This window comes from Giraffa tippelskirchi, chromosome 13 (genome assembly GCF_054371585.1).
Source record: "Giraffa tippelskirchi isolate mGirTip1 chromosome 13, T2T-mGirTip1v1.2.pri, whole genome shotgun sequence".
Taxonomy (NCBI): Eukaryota; Metazoa; Chordata; class Mammalia; order Artiodactyla; family Giraffidae; genus Giraffa; species Giraffa tippelskirchi.
In genome coordinates, this window is record NC_137287.1 from 71,705,991 (window position 1) to 71,728,866 (window position 22,876).

Here is a 22,876-nt window from a genome sequence, read left to right on the forward strand (position 1 = left end):
GGAAGATGTGAATTATGAATTTTGAAATGGAGGTTCATGCCCACACTTAACCTTTCTCATTCAAGCCAAGCTTCTTACAAGCCATGGAAGCCTACCCTAGCTAACTTAGGAAAGGTTGGTTTGGAGTGAGACAGGGTGGCTCACATCATGGTCAGGAGAGGAGGCCGGGGAACCAGATTTGGAAAAAGGGCAAGTAAATGGCCTCCCAGGGGCTGCACGGCAGTGACGACAGTGACGTTGGGCCCTGAGCACGGTCTGGGCTGATGTCTGCTGCCTGGGATGCTGATGGTCCTCAGTCACCTCAAATAATTCCTCAGAGTGCTGAGAGGAGTTGGATATGAGACAATGTAAAGAAAAACAAACTCCTGTCCACATAGTCTGGGTTTCCTTAAACCAAGGAAAACAGAAGTAATTCCCCCCCCCCCCCCCACCTCATGGGCTTGTAAGAAAGACAGCTGGTGTGTTGGAAGATAGTTTGTGAACCACGGGTCCCTCCACAAAGTGAAAGTTGTTTCTACAGGTTTTCCTTCCAGTCTCTGTTCCTTACTTTGTGTACCTCTGTTCCCCCTCAGGGCTTCCATATTCCCTCAGTGCCCCCAAACCCTCACAGCCCCCAAATCCCCTCACTGATCCCCATCCCACTCATGACCCCCATATCTAAGCCATACAGTCTTGCCTATAATTCCTTCTTCACCCCAGCTGTCCCTTATCATCTTCATTGGCCCTTAAAATTCAGCTGCAACTGTGAAAACCAGCCGCTCCCAAGCTTGATGATACATTAGACTCACCTGGGTTAGTAACGGCTTCCGAGGAGCCGTGAGGAGACCTCTGAAGCTGTATTTTCAAAAAACTGCTGAGGAAATCACAGCAGGAACAGACCCACTGACCCACCGACTGAAATCTACAAATTGAGCTTGTGACATGGCGCACTAGTCCTCAGTGAAAGGGTTCTGTATTGAAACGTTTGTAAAATGTAGCCTGTGATGTACCCCTCCAGAGATTCACAATTGAAGAGATCCTGCAGGTAAGATACCTGTGACATCATCCAATCTAGGATATCTAAGACCTATGAGACTGCAAGACTCTTGTCTGGGATATTGTGATTTATAGTAAGAAATAGGCACATGGTTTTCATCCTGTTTCTGGCAGAGAGCTTCCTGAACTTTAGGGATTTTCTAAGTGGTGATAGCCTCAAAGGTGTCTCTTGTTAACACTAGTGAGATGACTTTTGGAGGCACTTAAGGGGGCTGGTTGCCATGGAGTCTACCCTGTGATTGGAGGGTTGGAAGTTTTAATCCCACCCCCCTGACCTAGCAGAGAGGGGCCAATGGCCAATGATGTAATCAATCATGCCTACATAAGGATGTCAAGCCATTAAAAACCAAAAGGAGGCGGTTAGAGAGCTGCTGGGTTGGTGAACACATGGAGGTGCTAGGATAGTGGTACCTGGAGAGAACATGGACTCTCCAGGCCCCCTTCCCTTTCCCTACACACCTTGTCAGTCTGGCTGTTCCTGAGTTACATCCTCTCCTGATGGTATAGTAAAGTGAAAGTTGACACAGTGGACGTGAGTTTAAGCAAACTCCAGGAGACAGTGAAGGACAGGGAAGCCTGGCATGCTGCAGTCCTTGTTGTCGCAGAGTCAGACACGACTTAGTGACTGAACAGCAGTAACAATGAGTGGGTAAGTAAAATGTTTCTGTGAGCTGCTCTAGCAAATTACTTGAACCTGAGAAAGCTGTGGCAACCTCTGATACATAGCTGGTTGATCAGAAGCATAGGTGACAACCTGGACTAGTCCGAGTGCGGCAGGGGCAGTCTTATAGGACCAAGCCCCTAAGCTGTGGGATCTGATGCTATCTCTGAGTAGAGACTGTCAGAACTGAGTGGATTTGCAGGATGCCTGACTGGGGTCCTGAGACTTACTTGTTGATGTGGGTGCTAGAACCCATTTAGTCCCATAACATGTATTAAAATTCTACCTAGAGAATATTCTGAGAAATATACTTCCACTTTGGGGAAACCCTGGCCTATAAATCTGTTCAGAATTAGTTACTCTAGTTTCCAAGGTTTTTGACCACTTGGCTGCAAGCTTTACCTCCTCCCATGTCTCTGTATATACAGTCGGCCCCGGGTGTCTGCAGGGGATGGGTTCCAGGAAACCCCACAGATACCAAAATCCTTGCCTGCTCAAGTCCTTTATATAAAGTGGCCTAATGTTTGCATATACCCTACCTAATACCATTAATACCTAACGCAATGTAAATGAAATGTAAATAGCAGGCCAGGCATGGGGCAAATTCAAGTTTTGATTTTTGGAACTTTCTGCAAATTTTTTTTTTCCTGAATATTTTCTATTGGCAGTTAGAGGAACCTGAGGATCCAGAGCTCCTGGAGGTTTTGCATCACTAACAAGATTCCCAGGTGATGCTGCTGCCATCCATCTGGGGAATCATACTCTGAGGGTCATTGATTTAGGGCATTGCGCCCTCTGGCTTCCCCAGCCCTGCCACCTGCAGCAAATGTCTCCCCACCGATGTGGAGGGTTTTCAGTGGCTCTCATCATTCTGGGGAACAGTCTGATCTGCGTTTCAGTGTGTCTCCTCTAATTCTTTGAGTGGACAGATGGACAGTGAAGAGGGGGAGGAAATTAGGAATAAAAAGATAGCTGAGAGGACTCCCCTGATTGTCTGGTGGTTAAGAATCTGCCTTCCAATGTAGGGGACTTGGGTTCCATTCCTGGTTGGGGAACTAAGACAGGCTAAGATGCAGCCAAATAAATAAATATTAAAAAAAAAAAAGATAGCTGAGTCAGTATTTAAACTGTGGTCAGTCTGATGACAAAAGTCTATCTGCTAACCACTCTGCTGTGTACATTTGGAATCCTTTTAACAAAGAACCTGTTTCAGGTTAAGACACTGGCTATTTCCCTGGCTCTTTCTGACAGTGTGTTGAGGGTATTTCAAACAAGATGATTTAGTTAAAACACTTAAAACAAGGTCTGACAGAACAAACATCCAAGACATGTACCTAGAAGTACATCTTATAGCACAGAGATTAGAAGCACAGGCTCTAGATCAGAATGCCTGGATTTGAATCCTGTCTCTGCCACTTATTAGCACTCGAGCAAGTTAGTTAAGCTCTCTAGCTCAGTCTCCTTATCTGTAGAATGGGAAGGATCCTAGTAGTACTTCCAAGCTTAGAATTGAGATCAACTGAATTCTTGTCTGTACTTAGGACAGTGTTATCGCTCCTGGTTCAATGCTTTTGTGTAAACTAAAATGCAGTGTAAATAAAAATGCAATGTAAACAGTAAGTTTGGGCATGGGGCAAATTCAAGTTTTGCTTTTTGGAACTTTCTGGAATTTTTTTTTCCTGAATATTTTCTATTGGCGTTTAGAGGAACCTGCAGGTCCAGAGCTCCTGGAGCTTGTCCGGGCTCTGTAATTGTGCTGGGTGATGTCCTATGCCCTCATCCACCCCTGAAAGCAGGGACTGCATGTGAGGTACTCTTAGTCCCCTTTCCTGGGGCAGGACCCCCTACTGTAGTGGCCTGGTAAATAGTTGTCGGTTTGCTAAATGTCTTTTGGGATTTGTGGGTTTGGTTTCTTCTCCAGCTGATGCTGCCCAACCTCCTGGGCATCGTGTCCATGGAGCTCAGGGTCACCCTGGAAAGTGGAGTGCTGGTCAAGGTACTCTGACCAGCCTTGAGGTCAAGAATAACGTGCTTAGTAAAGGCAACTCTGATAGGCCTGGCCCTCAGCGGGGTTATTCTGAGCATTTTACTGAAAGTCTGGATGAATGGGAGCTGGGTCATACTTCCTGGATTCAAGCCTTGGCTAAAAAGGACTCCTTAGTGAACTGGAATAAACTGCCTCACTTTTTTCATCTGTTAAATGGGGATAAACGTAGTAGTTACTTCACAAGATGGCTTTGTGGATTAGGGGATTTACACTGGACTTTAAAGCATTAGGACAGTGCCTGGCCTGTGCTATGTGTCCAATCCGTGTTGGCTGGTAGTCACAGAGAGTGGGTGTTATCTGTGGGCCTGACAGCCATCAACCCCATCTGTTAGGTCCCTGTCACCTTGCACAGAGGGATAAGCATGTGAGTGAAGACTGTCGTAGCCTGGCTGCTCATGTCTTGGTTTCATTTATTACAGGAACCCACCAGTTTTATTTTTCTTAGGTAGCCATTCTCCCCAAATCCCAAGGGCCCTGGTGGAATTGTCTTTTGAACTGATGTGTCAGATGCATTTAGACCTCGGATGGGTTTCTTCTTATCTTGCAGCTGATACATTTTTTATAAATCATCAGCTCCAATGTCCTTTCGAGCTACAGAGAGGATATGCTTTTCGTGTTAATCTGCAGAATGTCTTTTCCCCCCATTCAAAGTGAAGCACTGACTTCCAGAGCTCTGTAAATGGGTTCAACATACTTATTATTGGAGCAACAAGGTGAAGTTTTCACTGGAGCTTATATGATTCTTTGGAACTCTGTGTTATAAGACTTTGCATTGATATTTCAGGTATTCCTAACAGTATTTAAGCAGTAAGCATAACATACATACACATAATATAGACCTGTGAGCCTTTTCTTCCTTTACCTTCAAATATTTAAATTTTTATTGGAATATAGTTGATTTACAATGTTGTGTTCACTTTTTCATTTTAGAAAATGATAAGTGAACCTGGGATTGCAAAAAATCGGACACAACTGAGCGACTGAACAACAAAAAGTATTCATTTTAGAAAACTTACACAAATAATTTTTTCAGTCACATATAATTCTACCACCCAGAGCTAACCACTGTTAACAATTTCTTTTTTTCTGTGTGTGTGTGTAAATATTGCTTTTACAGAATGTGATCAGGCCAATGGGTAACACAACATCTGTACCTTTTTAAAGCTGTAGGAGTTTGTTGATGTAGGTATGTTTTTGAACATGCTGCAATTTGGCTATAGTTGTACACAATGACCATTAATCTAACTTTATAAAAATAAAGGAGTTTCTGAAATAAAAAGTATGATCAGGCTGAACATACTATTTAACATATTGTTGTCATTTAGTTGCTCAGTCATGTTCGACTCTTTGCGACTCCGTGGACTGCAGCACACCAGGCTTCTCTGTCTTTCACCATTTCCTGGAGTCCACTCAAACTCATGTCCATTGGATGCCATCCAACCATCTTATGCACTGTCACCCCCTTCTCTTTTTGCCTTCAATCTTTCCGAGCATCAGGGTCTTTCCCAGTGAGCCAGCTCTTCGCATCTGGTGGCCAAAGTACAGGAGCTTCAGCCTCAGTCCTTCCAATGTATATTCAGGGTTGATTTCCCTCAGGATTGACTGGTTTGAGCTCATTGCTGTCCAAGGGACTCTCAACAGTCTTCTCCAGCACTACAGTTCAAAAGCATCAATTCTTCAGCGCTCAGCCTTCTTTATGGTCCAACTCTCACATCCATACATAACTAGCGGAAAAACCATAGCTTTAACTATATGGCATTTCTTCATGCTATAAATATTTTTCTGCACTATTAAAAAGTCTTAAGAATAACCTCCCTTTTCATTCCCTGTTCATTACAGGAAAGTTAATTTAGGTAAATAACAAGAAGAAAATTTTAAAGTTCCCATAATCTCACCATTCAGAGTTAGCTATCAGTAGTTGGGCATATGTCCCCTTAGACTTTTTTTTGAGTTTGTGTATTAAAAAAAAAACAATTTAGTATTCTTTTTTGTTCATCTGCTTTTTTTCGTCTCTTGACTATTGATCTCTGTGTATACCACTGAAAATGGATGTATAGTATTCTTTTCTGAAAACTTATTGAAGTTTAGTTGATTTACAGTGTTGTGTTAATTTCTGCTGTAGAGCAAAGGGACTCAGTTATACATACATACATGCATTCTTTTGCATATTCTTTTCCATTATAGTTTATTATATGATATTGAATATAGTTCCCTGCACTATAGTAGGACTTTGTTGTCCATCCATGCTATAAATAATAGTTCACATCTGCTAGTTGCAAACTCCCAATCCACCCCTCTCCTACCTCCCCGACTTGGCAACCACAAGTCTGTTCTCTGAGAGTTTGTTTCTGTTTCATCGATATATTCCTTTGTCCTTTAAATTCCACATATAAATATTATCATATGATACTTGTCTTTCTCTTTCTGATTTATATCACTTAATATGATAATCTCTAGGTCCATCCATGTTGCTGCAAACGGCATTATTTCATTTGGACTGTTTTGTTGTTGTTCAGTTGTATGAACTATTTGTATATTTTGGAAATTAAGCCCTTGTTGGTCACATTATTTGCAAATATTTTCTCCTGGTCCATAGGATACCTTTTTGTTTTACTTATGGTTTCCTTTGGTGTACAAAAGCTTGTAAGTTTGATTAGGTCCCATCTGTTTATATTTGTTTTTATTTCTATTGCTTTGGGAGATTGACCTAAGAAAACACTGGTACAATTTACGTCGAAGAATGTTTTGCCTATCTATGTTCTTTTCTAGGAGTCTTATGGTGTCATGTGTTAAATATTTAAGTCTTTAAGACACAAAATGCCTGTATAGTATTTTAATTTAAGGATGTATTATAATTTAAATATAAATTTACATTATAACATGTAAATTATTTTAATTTTTAAAAATATTTAAACAATATTGTGATTAATACCCTGTACCTTGATCTTGGGGCAAATCTTTCTTTCTTACAGATGAATTCCTTTAAGATTGCTGGGTCAAAAGTTTTAAACAAATTTGATATATATTTACAAACTGCCATCAGAAATATTGTAGCAATGAACATGCCTATTCATAATGGCTAAGAGTTCCCTTCAGCACAGAGAGAAACACTGGTGCTATCTTTCAATATTTGCCAACTGAATAACCATAGTTTTCTTTCCACTATTTAATTTGCATTTTTTGGTTTAGTTTTTAGCATTTTAATGTTTATTGGCCATTTGATTTATGAGAGTTGGATATGTGATAAGTATATTCTTTCTTAAAAATCATTTATTCTGCATATATTTTTCTCATTTTGTCAGCTGCTCTTTTTCTTTGTAAACTTTTTGAAGTACATTTTAAAAGTTTTAATTAAATAATTCTTAGTTGATTATTTCTTCTTATGGCATCATGTTTAAGAAATCCTTTCTCTCCTCAAGTTTGCATAAATATTAATTTCAAATTTTCTAGATTTTTATTTAAATCCTTGAAATATCTGGAATTTTCACACATAGAGTAGGATAAGAGGGTCCAACTGTATTGTAATTTTTTAACAGCTTGATTGAGGTATAATTCACATACTATGAAACTTGCCCTTTTAAAGTGTATAGGTGATTTCCCTGGTGGTCCAGTGGTTAAGACTCTGTGCTCGCATGGCAGGGGACACAGGTTTGATCCCTGGTTGGGGAGCTAAGATCCCATATGCTGCCAAAAAATAAAAGTTCAGAAAAAGTTAAGTATACAAGTCAGTGGTTTTTAATATACTCAGGGTTGTGCACCATCACCACTATCTAATTTTAGAACATATTCATCATTCCAAAGGGAAACTCTGCATCCCTTAGCAGTGACTTTCTATTACTGCTCCCCATCCTGGCCCTAAGCAACTGCTAACAATACTCTCAGTCTCTTCAGATTTGCCTAATGTGGACATTTCATATAAATGGAATCATAGTATATGTGACCTTTGTGTCTAGTTTCCTTCACTTAGCATAATGTTTTCAAGATTCATCCATATCAGCATGTATCAGTATTTCATTTTCCTTAATTGCTGAATAATATTTCGTTGTATAGGTATACCACACTTTATCCATTCATCAGTTGATGGACTGATATCCAAAAACTTGAGTCCGAAAACTCAAGTTTCCGATTTTTGGCTACTATGAATAATGCTGCTCTGAACATTTCTGTACAAATCTCTGTGTGCTCAGGAGTTTTTCAATTCTTTGACCTTCCCCTCCACTCTTCTTTTAAATTGTTTTGTGGCATCTTCTCGGATCACGGATCGAATCTGTTGCCTGCATTTGGCAGGTGGATTTATTTTTACCCCTGAGCCACCAGGGAAGCCCCATTTCCCCTCAACTCTTACTCTCCCTTCCCAGAGTCTTAAATATAGACTTGTGCTGGTGAGTCAGCTTTGACCACTTGGGTGAGGATGTTTCCCGGGGGTGATAGCACAATAAGATGGATATAACTGGGTTTCTGGATGACTACATGAAGCAGAGCTGCCTATGACCGCCCTGGACCCCACACCCACTTCTAGGCTATTATCAGTTGGAGGGAAAAAGCTGTTTTGCATTTGAGTCCTTACTGGGCGGGGGGGGGAAACCTCTTTGTTATAGCAGCTGAACATATGTTATGCTAATTATAACAATACTTTTAATATATGCTGTATAGAGACAAATTTTTCCTTAAATCTCCACTCTGTTTCATGGATCTGTCTATTCTTGTATCAAAACCGCAGCTTCAATTTCAATAATTTTATGTTTAAATGGGAGAAGGATGGGAGGGGCCTATGTCTCTTTCACAATTTCTAGAGCATTTCTTGACTTTTCTCTTGCATTCAATCTTTCAAATGAATTCAGACCCATTTTGTCAGCCTCCACCACCTCCTCTTTTCTACCTCCAAAGTCACTGGGTACTTTCCAATCAAAAGTCATTTTTTGGTCTCTCAGAGTTTGCTCCTTTTCTAAAGCTGTATGTCAAAATGTAGCCTCAGCATTATCAAGGTGTATTTGGGCTCCTCTCTCTTAATATGACCACCAGTCAACATCCAGGAGTCAGCTGGACATTTAAAATACACCCAGTCCTCCATGACCATTGAGCCCATCCACCCAGAGAGAGGGAAAGACCAGCTGTGGTTATGGCTCCCAGGGTGGCAGGGAGGACACACACTTTAAACAGTCCATGACACAAACCATAGAAACAAGCAAAATCTTACTGAGTCCAAGATGGCCACAGCCCTGGGTCTGTGTTACAAGGAGGGTCTGTGAGGTCGCAGTGGAGGAAGGTGGCATTGCTTCACACCAGTGAGATTTCTCCTAAAGACAGTGCAGTGCTGCAGTGTGGATTACAAGAGAGGAAGGGGACTGTTAACGGAGTCTGATTTCCCCTTATTCAGTGGTTAGGAATACATCACTGTGGAGAATTCTTAATTCAGTCATATACAGAGTAAGTGCCATCTATTGTAATGTGTTCTTCTTCCCTCCATTGCTCGAGGACAGCAGAAAGCAATTCTCCTACTGGAATGTGCAGTTGTCCACCACCTCATTGAACTCATTTAGGATGCTCAGTTTCCTTTGTAGATGGATTTTTTTTTTTTTTTTTTGCTCCCTATTCACATCGAGGGCCCTCCATATTTGGAATCTGGATGGCATCTTTTGGAAAGCATGCACACTTGGAGTTCAGGAGACCTGGTTTCTGACCAGCTCCTCTGTTTAACACACTCACATCAGCTTAATTTTTTTTCTAAAATTCATTTCTATATTGTATAGATAATTTACCTTCAAAACAAATTTCTCCTTATTTTTGCTATTGTTCACATCTCCATGGGTAACTTCATAGACTTGGGCAAAAGCCCCTTCTCCAAGAAGGTGATTGTCAACCAGCAAAGAGCCTAATTGGAATTCAGTCTTGGGCTTGATGGCTGGAAGCTTACATGTCCATTCATAAGTATTTGGATAGGAACTTGCTGGTTTAGAAATCCTGGATAAAAGTTTGAAAATCAACTCCTCATCCCAGGAATTCTGAACAGTGAAGTTTGGAACATCTACATTCCCAAGCGAGCCAGCCTGCATCGGTTCAGCCTAGAGCCCAGCGCTGGCTTCTGCAGGATCCTCCGCAATGGCAAAGTCAGGGTCTGTGGCTTTACAGGCCTTGAGGTCCCACTCTGTGTTGCTGGTCAGCATGGCTGCAGCAGGCTGGCCCAGACGGAGCAAGGACACAGAAGGGACATCTGTGGGGCACACTGAGTCTCGGCTTATCTCTTCAATTGGACTGAACTTTCTCTCTTTCAAGGGTTCCACCTTGTTTCTTTCAAAAGAATCCAAAGCCACATGGGTGTGCTGGTTTGCTACCATATTTTATCTTCCAGTGGGTTTACGGAGTCCACGGGAAGCCTGTGGAAGGGCGTAGATGCGAGCTGCACAGTGAACCTAAAGGCTCTTGTGGCTGGCACCAGGCTTTTGTTGCAATGGACACCTGCCATGGCTGAATCATCCAGAAACTCATCAGTGTGAGGCACTTCATTTGGTTTTGTAGGAAACCAGCTCATGGAACGTCCTCCAAAGGTCCTGGCTCCTGCAGGTTTATTTTTTGGCTGTGGTAATCCATAATTTTCTTTGTTTCCATCTTCAAATACAGGAAAAGCAGATGACAAAGAAGAGATTATCTATTGACTCCCCAAGCCCCAGAAGATGTTGCATTTTTTTGAAACTTGGCTTCAAACGCATCTTCATTTTGACCTAGAGATGACCATTCCTCTTTGTCATCAGAAACATCAGGAACTTGTAGGAGCCTGAAACATATTCATGATGAAACCGAGAGCTTCCTTTGTGTGCACGGTGGGTGATGGCTGCACTTTTGATGGTGTTGCCTGAACTAGTGCCAGTGATGTGTTTGGAGTTGTGTGAAAGGAACTTGTGTTAATAACCTCTGTTTTTCACACTGTTTTATCTCTGCTCCACTCTGTGGCCTGAACGCACGAGTGCTTTTGTTCACACACCTGGCATCTTTGCTGGCCCCTGAAAACATGCATCTATCACTGGCTGGCCTGCCAAAGAAACCGAGCAAGCTACACTCTGGTTGACAGCTGGGAACACCAACACAGTGGTGACAGTATTTGCCATAAGAGGAACAGAAGTTGCCTCTCTGGGTTTCTCATCCGCATTCTTCGAGGTCTGCTGAGGGATGGCTGGAAGACTCGGAGCTCTTAGTTCCTGCTGGGAATTTGCGTATGGCCCCAAACACGCTGGACTGACTTCAGATGTTCCCTGGGAAGAGGGCAGGTTCTCATGAGACATCTCTGCTCCTTGGTGTAACTTCTTATGAAGCTCATCCATTTTCTGTTTTAACAGTTGTTCTTCAAAAGCATTTGCTTCTTTCCTTTTCATATAACGTCTCTCTTCATTTACCCATTATTCATGCTTTCTCCCTAGATTGTATTTCTGGGCTCTCAGCTCTTTGAAGGAAAACTCCGATTCTCCACGAATAAGCTTCTCCTTGCAATACATGACAAACTGCTGAACATCAGCTTTGTCTGCCACAGATGGGCGTGCAGAATATTCTGATTTAGAAATCGTGATCACCCTTTGTTCCATGTTTGACCCTTTATCACCAGCTGCAGGTGTTGCTCCAGAAAGTTGTGGACTCTGATTCTTAGAAATGCAGGCTGAGTTATTTCCTGGATTTGATTTTGATGTTACCTTTGATTTAAAATCTGAGCATCAAGCAGAGGTTCTGAGGTTCTCACTTGAGCTGGCAAATGGTTTCAGTGAAGAATGTCTGAAACATCCCATACTGTTGCAGCAGCTCCCTAGGTTTGACAGAGGAGCTGACCGGGTTCCAATCCCACGATTGTACAGAAACTCAAATAACTGGTGATGGTCACTGTTGCACTTGGCAAATTTTAAACAATAATTGATGAACATTGGGTCATTGTGATATCTCTTCTTATCTAAAAATTCCTTCATTAGATGCTCTGATGAAGTTGTTCACAACAAACTGTGGAAAATTCTTCAAGAGATGGGAATACCAGAGCACATGACCTGCCTCCTGAGAAATCTGTATGCAGGTTAAGAAGCAACAGTTAGAATGGGACATGGAACAACAGACTGGTTCCAAATCGGGAAAGGAGTACGTCAAGGCTGTATAGTGTCACCCTGCTTATTTAACTTATATGTGGTGCTCGCTTCGGCAGCACATACACTAAAGTTGGAATGATACAGAGAAGATTAGCATGGCCCCTGCGCAAGGATGACACACAAATTCGTGAAGCGTTCCATATTTTTATTAAAAAGAATACATTTGAATCAGTTCTAATGACGTGGATGAAACTGGAGCCTATTATACAGAGTGAAGTAAGCCAGAAAGAAAAACACCAATACAGTATACTAACGCATATATATGGAATTTAGAAAGATGGTAACGATAACCCTGTGTGTGAGATAGCAAAAGAGACACAGATGTATAGAACACTCTTTTGGACTCAGAGAGAGGGTGAGGGTGGGATGACTTGGGGGAATGGCATTGAAACATGTAAATTATCATATGTGAAACGAATTGCCAGTCCAGGTTCGATGCATGATACAGGGTGCTCGGGGCTGGTGCACCAGGATGACCCAGAGGGATGGGATGTGGAGGCGGCTTCAGGATGGGGAACACATGTACACCCATGGCAGATTCGTGTCAATGTATGGCAAAACCAATACAATATTGTAAAGTAATTAGCCCCCAATTAAAATAAATAAATAAAAAACTTATATGCAGAGTACATCATGAGAAATGCTGGGCTGGAGGAAGCACAAGCTGGAATCAAGTCTGCTGGGAGAAATATCAATACCTCATATGCAGATGACACCACACTTGTGGCAGAAAGCGAAGAAGAACTAAAGAGCCTCTTGATGAAAGTGAAAGAGGAGAGTGAAAAAGTTGGCTTAAAGCTCAACATTCAGAAAACTAGGATCATGGCATCACTTCATGGCAAATAGATGGGGAAACAGTGACAGACTTTATTATTTTGGGGCTCCAAAATCACTGCAGATGGTGACTGCAGCCATGAAATTAAAAGAAGCTTGCTTCTTGGAAGAAAAGTTATGACCAACCTAGACAGCATATGAAAAAGCAGAGACATTACTTTGTCAACAAAGGTCCATCTAGTCAAGGCTATGGTTTTTCCAGTAGTCATGTATGGATGTGAGAGTTGGACTATAAAGAAAGCTGAGCACCGAAGAATTGATGCTTTTGAACTGTGGTGTTGGAGAAGACTCTTGAGAGTCCCTTGGACTGCAAGGAGATCCAACCAGTCCATCCTAAATGAAATCAGTCCTGAATATTCATTGGAAGGACTGAAGCTAAAGCTCCAATACTTTGGCCACCTGATGCGAAGAGCTGACTTATTAGAAAAGACCCTGATGCTGGGAAAGATAAAAGGCGGGAGAAGAATTGTTGGATGAGATGGTTGGATGGCATCACGGACTCAATGAACATGAGTTTGAGTAAACTCCAGGAATTGGTGATGGATAGGGAGGCCTGGCATGCTGCAGTCCATGGGGTCACAAAGAGTCGGACATGACTGAGTGACTGAAGTATTCTTTATTCTCAGGAAAATTCTCTTCTACATATCGCATGTAACTTTCCCATTCACCAAGTGGGTCATCGCCCTTGTAACTCTGCATATGGGCTTCAAACACTTGAAAAACATTTTCCGGGTTATCCATGGTGAGAGGACCCAGGCCAGCAGCAGTTTCAACTGCTCAGCTTAATTTTTGAAATGTGTTTTAAAGGAATTAGCTGAAGTAGCTTAGTTTCAAAGTTTAAGTTTAAAATGTCCTTCAATTTCTCAGCATTAACAGATAAAAGTGGCAAAAAAAAAAAAGTAAAACACAATTAAAAGGTCCATAAGTATTGAGTCTATTTGGAACATCAGTATGAAAGCACAGCACACTGTGGATTATCACACAAGGGCTCCATTTCTTTACTGTTTTTCAGCTTTCCCATTATGACTCATTTTACATTCTTTTAATTTCACCGATAACAAAATAGAAATAAATAATAGATATATACATGCATATAATATGTATTTTGGGAGGGATGATCAATATCATACCTTGAGAGGTTACAAAAATGCAAACGGAGTTGGTTTGTGAAAATTCAAAGCTTTGTTCTGAATCATTAGTTACTGGATTCTCCTGGGGAGCACCCAGTATCCCTCCAGCATAGTTATGGACACTTATGAAGTGTCAACACAGGGACGTGACCCAAGGCTATGGGACACAGAAGAGGGAGAGGGAAGTGTGTGTCCTAGTCCGCCTCTGCTGGTGAGGATGGGAAGTGAGGGTCCTGAAAACATGTTTTCCGTAAGGACTGAAATTTGTGTGGCCTTAAAGATCCCTGTGACATCATGATGCTTAGATTCCAGAGGGAAAACAGATAATAAACATAAATAAGACAATCTCAGAGCATGGTAAGTGACCCAAAGGGACTGAAAGACTGTGACTTGATGGGGGCTGGGAGCTTCTTGTGAGCTAACGGACCCCTCTGTGCTGATGTAGTTTAGTTCGGACTTGAATTATGTGGAATGAATGGGGCTTCAAATCTTGATCAACTCTCGCTTGGGACAGAGCTGCTCAGTTTAAGTTCCCTCTTCTTGTTCCGGAACTCAGGAACTCAACAGACTTGACGCGCTGGTGTTCCCTGGGGCTCCCGGCTGTGCTCCCAGCCCCCAGAACTGTACCAGGCAGACCCTAAGTGTTCAGCGACCACTCACTGAAAGAAACGGAGTACCATGTGCACCTGAACTTGTCTGTCATCTTTTTCCAAACTGCCCCTGCCCCCATGTTTCCAATCTCCTGGTTCTCCAGCCAGAGACCTGGGGGTCATCTTCCACACCTCCTCCCTCCTCTCGCACCCTGCACTCCTCCTAGAGCCAAGCTAGTGCATCACTAAGTCCCCTTGGTCCTCCTGTGCTTTAGCATGTGGGGCTTGGTCCTCTGGGGTGCTCTCTCCATCCTTAGTTGTTCCCACCGTTTCTTAATGGGACTCCCTGCTCCTGACGTGCCCCTCCCCCGCCACTTAACATTCCAGACTTTAGCCAGATCCATCAAGGGTGCCTGTAACTCTGATCAGACCTCTTACTCAGAATCCTTCAGTGGCCCCCACAACCATCCCATTTTGTGGGATGGTCCCAGGCTGACAGGCTGTCCCAGCTCCAGCCCTCACCCCTTGCTTCCCAACCCTGGCTGTGCTAAGCCAACACAGCATCTACCGACAATGAGTGTTCAGCAAGTGCTTGGGCAGGACTAGGAAATGAGTCAGCCGCCATCCACCCATACTTGGTTTTAAGGGCGGGCCTGTAGGAGGGAGACAACTGAGGCAGGTGTGTGAGCTCTTATTCTACAAAAACGCAAGCAGTGCCCCTTCTGGTGGTGAAACTCGACACCCTCCCCTCACTGGATGAGAAAGCTCTTCAGGGTGTCAACCAGGAGAACTAGAAGGCACAGATCTTCACCGGTAGGTGGGAACAAAGGTGTCCCAGGGCCAAATCACATGACATAGCAATAATTAAAAAAAAAAAACAAAAACAAATAATTCCCCAGCAAAAGGGCCATATCAAGCCCTGTGTGTGGGGCGGGGGGGCAGGGGAGCGGTTGCAGCATGAGGGGCAGGTTGGGGCCAGACCCTCAGCTTCCCAGGGATGCGGGTACATGGAGGGTTCACGAAGGATTGGCTGGCAGGAGTTTTGATTTTCTTTCTCTCCAAGCAGTTCACCCTTGTCACCTTCATTCCTGCAATCCAGCGGCTTTCTTACCCTCCTCCCAGCTGTAGACTAGCCCACCACCCCCGTCCCCCCAAACAAGGGCCCAAGAACTAGATCCTGAACCAAAGCCTGTACAGAGCTGACAGACCTGCCTGGGGGTGCCTTTGGAGGAAGGAGGGGGCAAGTGCCCATGAAGAGTGTAGCGCCCTTCTGTGTTCAGAGAGGAGAATAAAAGCAATTAGGTTTGAACAGCCACTTTGCATTAGAGGAGAGTGACTTGTCCTTCTGATGTGTTGTTTCCATAGAAGCGGGGCTTAACTTTTTAAGTGAAGATTATGAAGGCACCTAATTCATTTAAAATTACGCTTCAAGCATATCAGTACTTACTGCTCAAGTGTTACTGTGGGGCTTGCCATTGATCTGATCACTAGGCAGAGCCTGCGACTTGAGACGCTCCAAGACTCTCTGGTGGCGATCTGGTCCGTGAGTTTATTTTTAAAAATTAACTTCATAAAGAGATGATAAAACTTTCACGCAAGATCACCAGAGTATTAATAAATACCTTTTAATTAATGGCTTGCATTGGCTCCTCTTCATAAACGCGGGAGGGCTGGCGCACAGGCACGAGACAGGCATGTTCAATTAAAGTAATTTATTGTTTTCTTCCAGAACATACATAAAGGGCATCTTGGGACTTGATACCACAACACATGTTATACACCATTTTCACAACTAGCCTTGCGTGGAATTTTTTTTTAAAGAACATAGTAATCTTAAAAAAATCTAAATATTTACATATTAATAAAACATATATACAGAAGATTGAGACATGATCCATAGGTATGGAATAATTTTTTTTTTTTTGCTAAGAAAGCCTATAAAAAGGATTTCTGAGTAGAGTCTGAACAGTAGTCACAGTTAAGTAAACACAAATACAGTTTTAATTTACAAAAATGATTTTACTGTTGCAGTTTTACAACACGTATTTTCAATTTGTGAATCCATTGCACATATCTGTGAGCTGAACAATCCCCACCCCCCTCTCAAGTAGTGAAAAATTCAAGCTCTTGCCCAGTCTTGGCAGGAAGTGCTTTGAAGTTTCCTGGTGTATATTTAACAGATTCCATAGCCGTAAGGTAAATGTTTCTACCTTTATTCCCAACGCATTCATAGTATTGTAACAGAGGTGAAAGGTCACTAATTAACCTTTTCAATTCCCTTGAGAAAGACTTCCTTCTGAGAGGCAGAAGACAAATTTTAAAACACGCCTTGCAGAAAAACAAAAGCCTGGGTTCACAGTACTTCGTTAGACCCTGTGATGAACAGAGGGGTGGGTTTCAGGGAAGGGGTTACTAACTGGCCTGAAATCGAAAAGGCTGACTAAACTTGTGATGGAAACCATTTCTCTGAATCTTCCTGGAGGCTCCAAAAGGAAGACAAAAGACACACATGTATGAGATGTAGCTGTCTAGCAGCTGGATCAGTCCATAAGTCACACCTAGACCAGCTTTGTCACTTCACAGGGACGCCTCCCATGGCCTTGGGTTAACTAGCTGGTCTTTAGTGGATTCCTGAATCCCCCTGGAGCTCTCCTCCTGGCTCAGGGTCAACTGCCCTGTGTCACACATATGGCACAAGTACCCTGGATGGGGTAGGAAGGAATTGAGGCTCCTGGTTTGGCTAGCGCGTTGATGGGTTGTTGCCCAGCCCAGGATGGCCATAGCCCTCACTCCTGCTCAGCCGCCTCACCGCAAAACGAGGGAGTGGGACTGAGGGCCTGAACTATAACTCGGAGCTCTAATACTCTCTGCTTTGATCAAATAAGTGTTACGGACATGTGTTAAATGACAGTATAGCATACCCCCTCACCAAGGTTTGGTGTTTCTACTGTCCAAATTCCTTTCAAGCCAACTTGTGGCCTTTCGGTCAAGTGTCAAAGATTCACGGTAATTTGCTTTATACAGTAAATGAGGTGTAAAAGTAATGCTTCTAAACAAACAGGTTATTTTAAATTCACCATCTCAACTAGCGAAAGGAATCTGGAGAAAAATATCTCTGTAAAACAAATACCCACATGCCAAAATACTTTCTGGAAATGAACCCACATTTTCATTTGTTGGTTTTATGTCAAGTGGAGAGCACGTGTGCTAGAACCGAATGAAGTGTGAAGGGTAAGTACATTTGTGGCCAGTTGCCACATGATGCCACAACCCTGGACTACTCAGTTAGAGCCATCTGTTAAAATAGTTGTTGGGTATCATGTGGAAGGCTGCTTACTCTGAGTTTCTCACCTTTCAATTAGGTATTTTGTCACTGTGTTGACACAACCTACGTGAAAGGTTTTTCTTTCCTGACAATTCATGTATCATTTGCACTTATCAGGGATATGATTATTTTGGGGGGAAATGATGTCACAAATGATTTCATCTAATAGGTCAGAGTCACCTTGTCTCCCAAAACAACTTTTCCATCTTCGAGGCTGATGATGGTTCTAATTAATCTTGGCCTTCACCACTGCTCCTTCAGTCCTGAAAGGGCCACTCTCCTTTATAAAATGCATTAAAGTAATTTATGTTATAATGTGTGCTTCCAAACTCTCTACCATATTCACATTGAAAAAAAGAGAAAATAAAACTCCTTTTTGATGGACAATGAACCAACTGAATGATATGTTGGACGTTGAAAGGCTGACAGTTCAACTCTAAAGATGATTTTTTAAAAATCTTAGACCAAATTGGAGGCTTGATTATTGTATATGAAAAAGAAAGAATACGAAAACTATTCAAACATGACAGGTCAGCTCCACGGAACGCCCACACCTTGCAGTGACCTGAAATGCTAGTGGATCTTTGAGGAGATTCAAGTGGAGGAGCTGCGTGTACTAAGGAGCAGGGTCACTAAAGGGAAGTCTAGGCAGTGAAAGCTGTCCCTGTGTCTTCCGGTTTTTCTCTCCTGGTGTCAAGTATATGACCTACAACAGAGACAAGAGCGTGAAGGGGGTCCTTTCTCTAGGGAGGGCTTTTACGCTCTTCCATGACACAGCCAGATGTAGGACCTCTTGGGGAGGCATCTGTGTCTCATCTCTAAATCACTATTTCTTAACCAAGGCTTTAGGTGTGCCAGATGAGCAATTTTAGGCCATTAGAAATCTGCAATAATGATTTTAACAGGAAAATCCATGAATGTGGGTTACTTCTAGAGGATGTTCACATCTATTATCCAGCAATAGAAAAATGGCTAAATCAAATATGATTTACCTGTAAAACAGAATATTGTGCAGCTATTAAAAGAATGTATATGGAGATTTGTAATAAAATGGAAAATTCTTGTTAGGTGGTCAACCAAAACAGAACAAAACCTTAGGGAACCAACTGGATGGATTTGACCTCCAGCATATAAATTAAAAAAAAAAATACAGAGAAAAGGCTGGGAAAAAAATACCCAATAATAATGACTGTGTCTGGGTGGCAAAAGTAATTTACATTTTCTTCCTTACACTTTTCTGTATTAATTTCTAACAAGTAGGTAAATAGATGCCAAATGATGACCCCAAAATGCTAAGCCTAGGTGCACTCTGCACTAACCGATTTCAAATTCAGAAGTCTCCCAACTCAGTGCTGATTCCTGTCCTTGCTCAAAAATGCTTACTGAAAGAGTTGAGGGAAGAGAAATTAAGAAAATGTTTTTCTACTATAAAATCTGTATCCATTTTTGTTAAAACCAGACAAACAGAAGTTTGCATAAGTGTGATGGATTGAGATTAATGTCATCTGACGCCTGACTGTAAACTTGGCCTGGTCGGTTCTGGTTCATAGAAACACTTGGGGAGTTATACCCCTGCTCCAGCCCTCCTCAACACACATGAATTTGGAAGGAGCAAAAAGACCTTAACCAGATAATAAAGGCATTGTTAAATCTTTAAAAAAAAGACCAACTGTGGTTGGCTCAGATATACCAGATGACCAGATGAGGACGATCCGGCCAGTGAGGAAGAAAGGAAGGGAGGAAGTTGCATGTATGGGACAGCCTCAGCAGGTCTCATTAGGAGACTCCTAAGAGAGCATGTGGTGGTGGCGCTGTGTTCAGAGAAGCCCCAGGCTACGAGTTTAGGTTAGAGGCTCTGGGGAGACATGCTAGTCTAATCAAGATCATTTAATTCCACGACTGCAAGATTCAGGCACCAATCCATGACTTCTTTTCCCTTTTTCGAGATGATTAAGTGGTATTATTTCTCATGCTGCCTAGTGATTTGTATCAAAGGAGTCTAGTGAAAAGACCTGCTGGGGGTGTCCTACAACTGCCTTCACTGGGACCTCACGGCCTCGGGATCTGAAGACAAACCGGAGAGCTGAACTCCAGCAGACTTCAGGCTGACTTAGGACAGGGCAACACTGAAATGGAATCCTACAGGGATTAGTACATCCATCAACTCTTAGGATCTCTAGGAAACATGCAGAGAAGGTTTAAGAAAGCTATGCAGTGGACCGGCTGGGAGTTGAGAGGCCCGGGCTCCGGCCAGGCCACCAACCAGCTGTGAGACCTTGAGAAAGTCATTTAGTGTTTCTGGGCCTCAGGCTTTTTTACCTGTAAAATAAAAGGACTAGATACAAACAAGGGACAGGACTAGATGATCTCTAACGTTCCTTTTTTTCTCAGAGTCCTTGAAAGTGTTTTCAGTTCCATGAGGCGGTTCTACCATCCCAGGTTCAATTTTCTCATCTGAAACATCTCTCTGCCTCCATCTTCAGATGGGAAAATGCAAAGGTATTATTTCAAGGGGAGTGGTTTTCAAATGATATACTTCTTAAAAGTCCACTGTGGCAGATGGTAGCCAGGATGGGCAGTGCAAATGCCCTGGGACAATGGGGCTGGTTGGGGATGAACCCTGGAAAGTATTGGGTTGGCCAAAGAGTTCACTGGGGGTTTTCCATAAGACGTTGGAAACAAAAGTTTTCAGTGAACTGTTTGGCCAACAGGTACAATAGAACAGCCAGGGGTTCCTCCAGAGGGCCTCCCAAAAGGGGACAATCGCATCATTAGTAGCAGCGCTTCATGCCTCGACTGGGAAGGGGTGGTCAGAACAAGAATAATGGGCATTGCCCTGATACTCAGAGAAGGACAGGAACAATAGAGATCATGCATTTCAGTTCTCTTCCTTCATAAATATGGACACATAGCCAAACTAGAAGAGAAACCCCTTTTCTGGCATTTCTGTAATGACTATGTCCAGTGAGACCTTGATAGAAGCAGGTTGCTGTTGGCCTCCGCAGTTTATTTCATTTATCTATCCATCTATCTGTTGCTTAGTTACTCGGTGACAGAGAAAGCACCGTCTCACTTGTGCGGCTGTGCCTACTCTGAAGTTCACTAATGTGTGTCTGGGCACCTTGAAGTCAGGGTGAGTGCTGCCTGTGTACACGTGGCCTGGCAGAGTTCCTACACATGCCTTTCATAGTTGCTGGCTCTACCATGTCAAAGGGAAAGAGAACACTGAGCTGAGCTTGTTCACTGACAGGGTTTTTGTAGGGGGAGGTGCAGGGGGGGTGTCTGGGTTTGGTTGTTAGAGGCTCTTAAGGTATTTCGAGGGCAGTCAATACAGAGTCTTGAGACCAACTGAGGGATAAACTCTGTCACGTGGCTCACTGATCGGACACCGGTCCCTTGGGCTCTCGAGTGAGAACTGAGGCACAGGCAGAGTTCAAAGTTGGAAGGATTACTGGAGAGTTAAATAATAAGTTTGAACGAAGTCTGCAGCTTATCCCTGCCTCAGATGCATCAGTGAGGTGTTATATTCAGCTGTTAGCCACCCAGCTAGATGGATCAGCTTATTCACTCACTCAAAGCACAGTATTCGAAGGGTGCCCATTATAGGGAGAGTGGTGATACTGCCCCTCAAAGCCTTTTGGGGGAAGGAGGGAGAGGCCAGAATAGACAGGAGTCCCATCATAAAACAGATGATCCCTAATCTAAACAGAAATATCACTTTATGTTAAAATAGATATCTTTTTAATGTCCCAAGGTTTGGGGAGGCAAAATGTGACACTAAGTTCTTAGGACTTGCTGTTCTGAGGTTTTCAAGAAGATGAAACAGAATGTGAGAAAACTGTAGGTTTCATATTCAATTTGCAAAATCTCCCTGAACGCAGGGCACTGAGCTCCTCTGAGGACTAGGGGCTGGGTCTCTTAACAGAAGTAGTTTGCTCAAGCATCGGCATCTCTGATGTTAAAAACATTTTCAATGCAAATATTCTCATATGCCATATTTTTCAGCAGGTGATGAAAATGGAAATATGTTTTACCTGTTGGGGTTAGAGAAACACCGTCTAGCCGTTCATCACCGTCAGCTGCCTCTGCTGGTTACAAACATAAAACACGAATCTCATTAGTTTCAAGGCATTCATTCATTCTGCCTAATATGGTAATACAATTTAAAAACTCCAGTGTACATAATAGTTTTCACCTTTCTTTTCCCTTCTCAGTTTAGGCTGGATCACATTAGAGATTTTAGGAGCATTATTTAAATAAAATTTTTAAAAAATGATATAAAATCTATTTTCGTGTATTAAATTCTTTTATATCTTATGATCCTTATTCTATCACTCATTGATGATTTCAGTTCATTTTTGCTTATTTACTTAGGCTTCAGTATCTACCCAGAATCTGGGGTGAATTGTTTAAACATGATTGTTGAAAGCATGGAGGTCAGTGAATTCCTATGGCAGAATTTTACTGGTCATCCCCAGAAACATTCCAGTGGGGCAGGCTTATGACAGCTTGGGAACGAAACCTTCTTTGATGGCTGGAAACTCAATCTAAAATTGACATAGTCATGGATAAATTCAGAGAGAATAATAAGCATTTCTTCAAAAGATTCATCACTTCTATGCTTTAAAATGCAAAATGCTGCTATCTCATATATTTCAATCGCCCTTAAGAGTTTTCCAAAGTTCACAGAGAACCTTCCACCAAGTACAAAAAAAGAAGGTGCCTGTTTGTTTCCTGGTAAGTGATGGGCTTTTCAGTTTCCCGGACGTGCCGTGGACGGGCCAGAACGTTCCACGGCTACTGGGATCACTCTGGCCTGCTCCCTCTGTCCAAAGGCTACGGCCCTGTTGGAATTTCCTGCACGTGTGCCCGAGAGGGCAGTTGGGTGAGGGCTGCTGCGTGCAACATGCTGCAATGCTGAGTTGGTGGGACACAAACTAGTGCTTTGTTCTTGTTGTGCTTGCTGTGGTTTTGTTTTTTTGGCTGCTGGACATCTTAGTTCCCCCACCAGGGATGGAACCTGTGTCCCCTGCAGAGGAAGTACAGAGTCTTAACCACTGGACTGCCAGGGAAGTTCCTGATCATTGTGATTTTAGACACAATCAGGGTTCAGAGATGGATGGAGACATTCAGAGAT

At 42.7% G+C, this 22,876-nt stretch overlaps 1 protein-coding gene, 1 non-coding gene and 1 pseudogene across 24 annotated transcripts in view; 1 reads left to right on the plus strand and 2 right to left on the minus strand.

The window, feature by feature from the left end:
* Window positions 1-793: 793 nt before the first annotated feature.
* LOC145530957 (mitotic checkpoint serine/threonine-protein kinase BUB1-like) lies at window positions 794-13,435 on the minus strand (annotated as a pseudogene).
* LOC145533649 (U6 spliceosomal RNA) lies at window positions 11,901-12,007 on the plus strand. The gene has a single exon (XR_014074229.1). It is a non-coding gene; the product is annotated as a U6 spliceosomal RNA (small nuclear RNA).
* Window positions 13,436-16,412: 2,977 nt separating the features above from the next.
* BEND7 (BEN domain containing 7) overlaps window positions 16,413-22,876 on the minus strand; it is an 85,847-nt gene continuing 79,383 nt past the window's right edge. For 6 of the 23 annotated variants that reach the window (XM_081553529.1, XM_081553521.1, XM_081553522.1 and 3 more), the window contains one exon: window positions 21,570-21,827. In XM_081553529.1, coding sequence (XP_081409655.1) covers window positions 21,676-21,827 — 152 coding nt within the window. In that variant the 3' untranslated portion in view covers window positions 21,570-21,675. Of the gene's footprint in view, window positions 20,217-21,569; window positions 21,828-22,876 lie in introns of those variants that run through there. The other 17 variants (XM_081553539.1, XM_081553526.1, XM_081553544.1 and 14 more) reach the window with 7 other exon arrangements.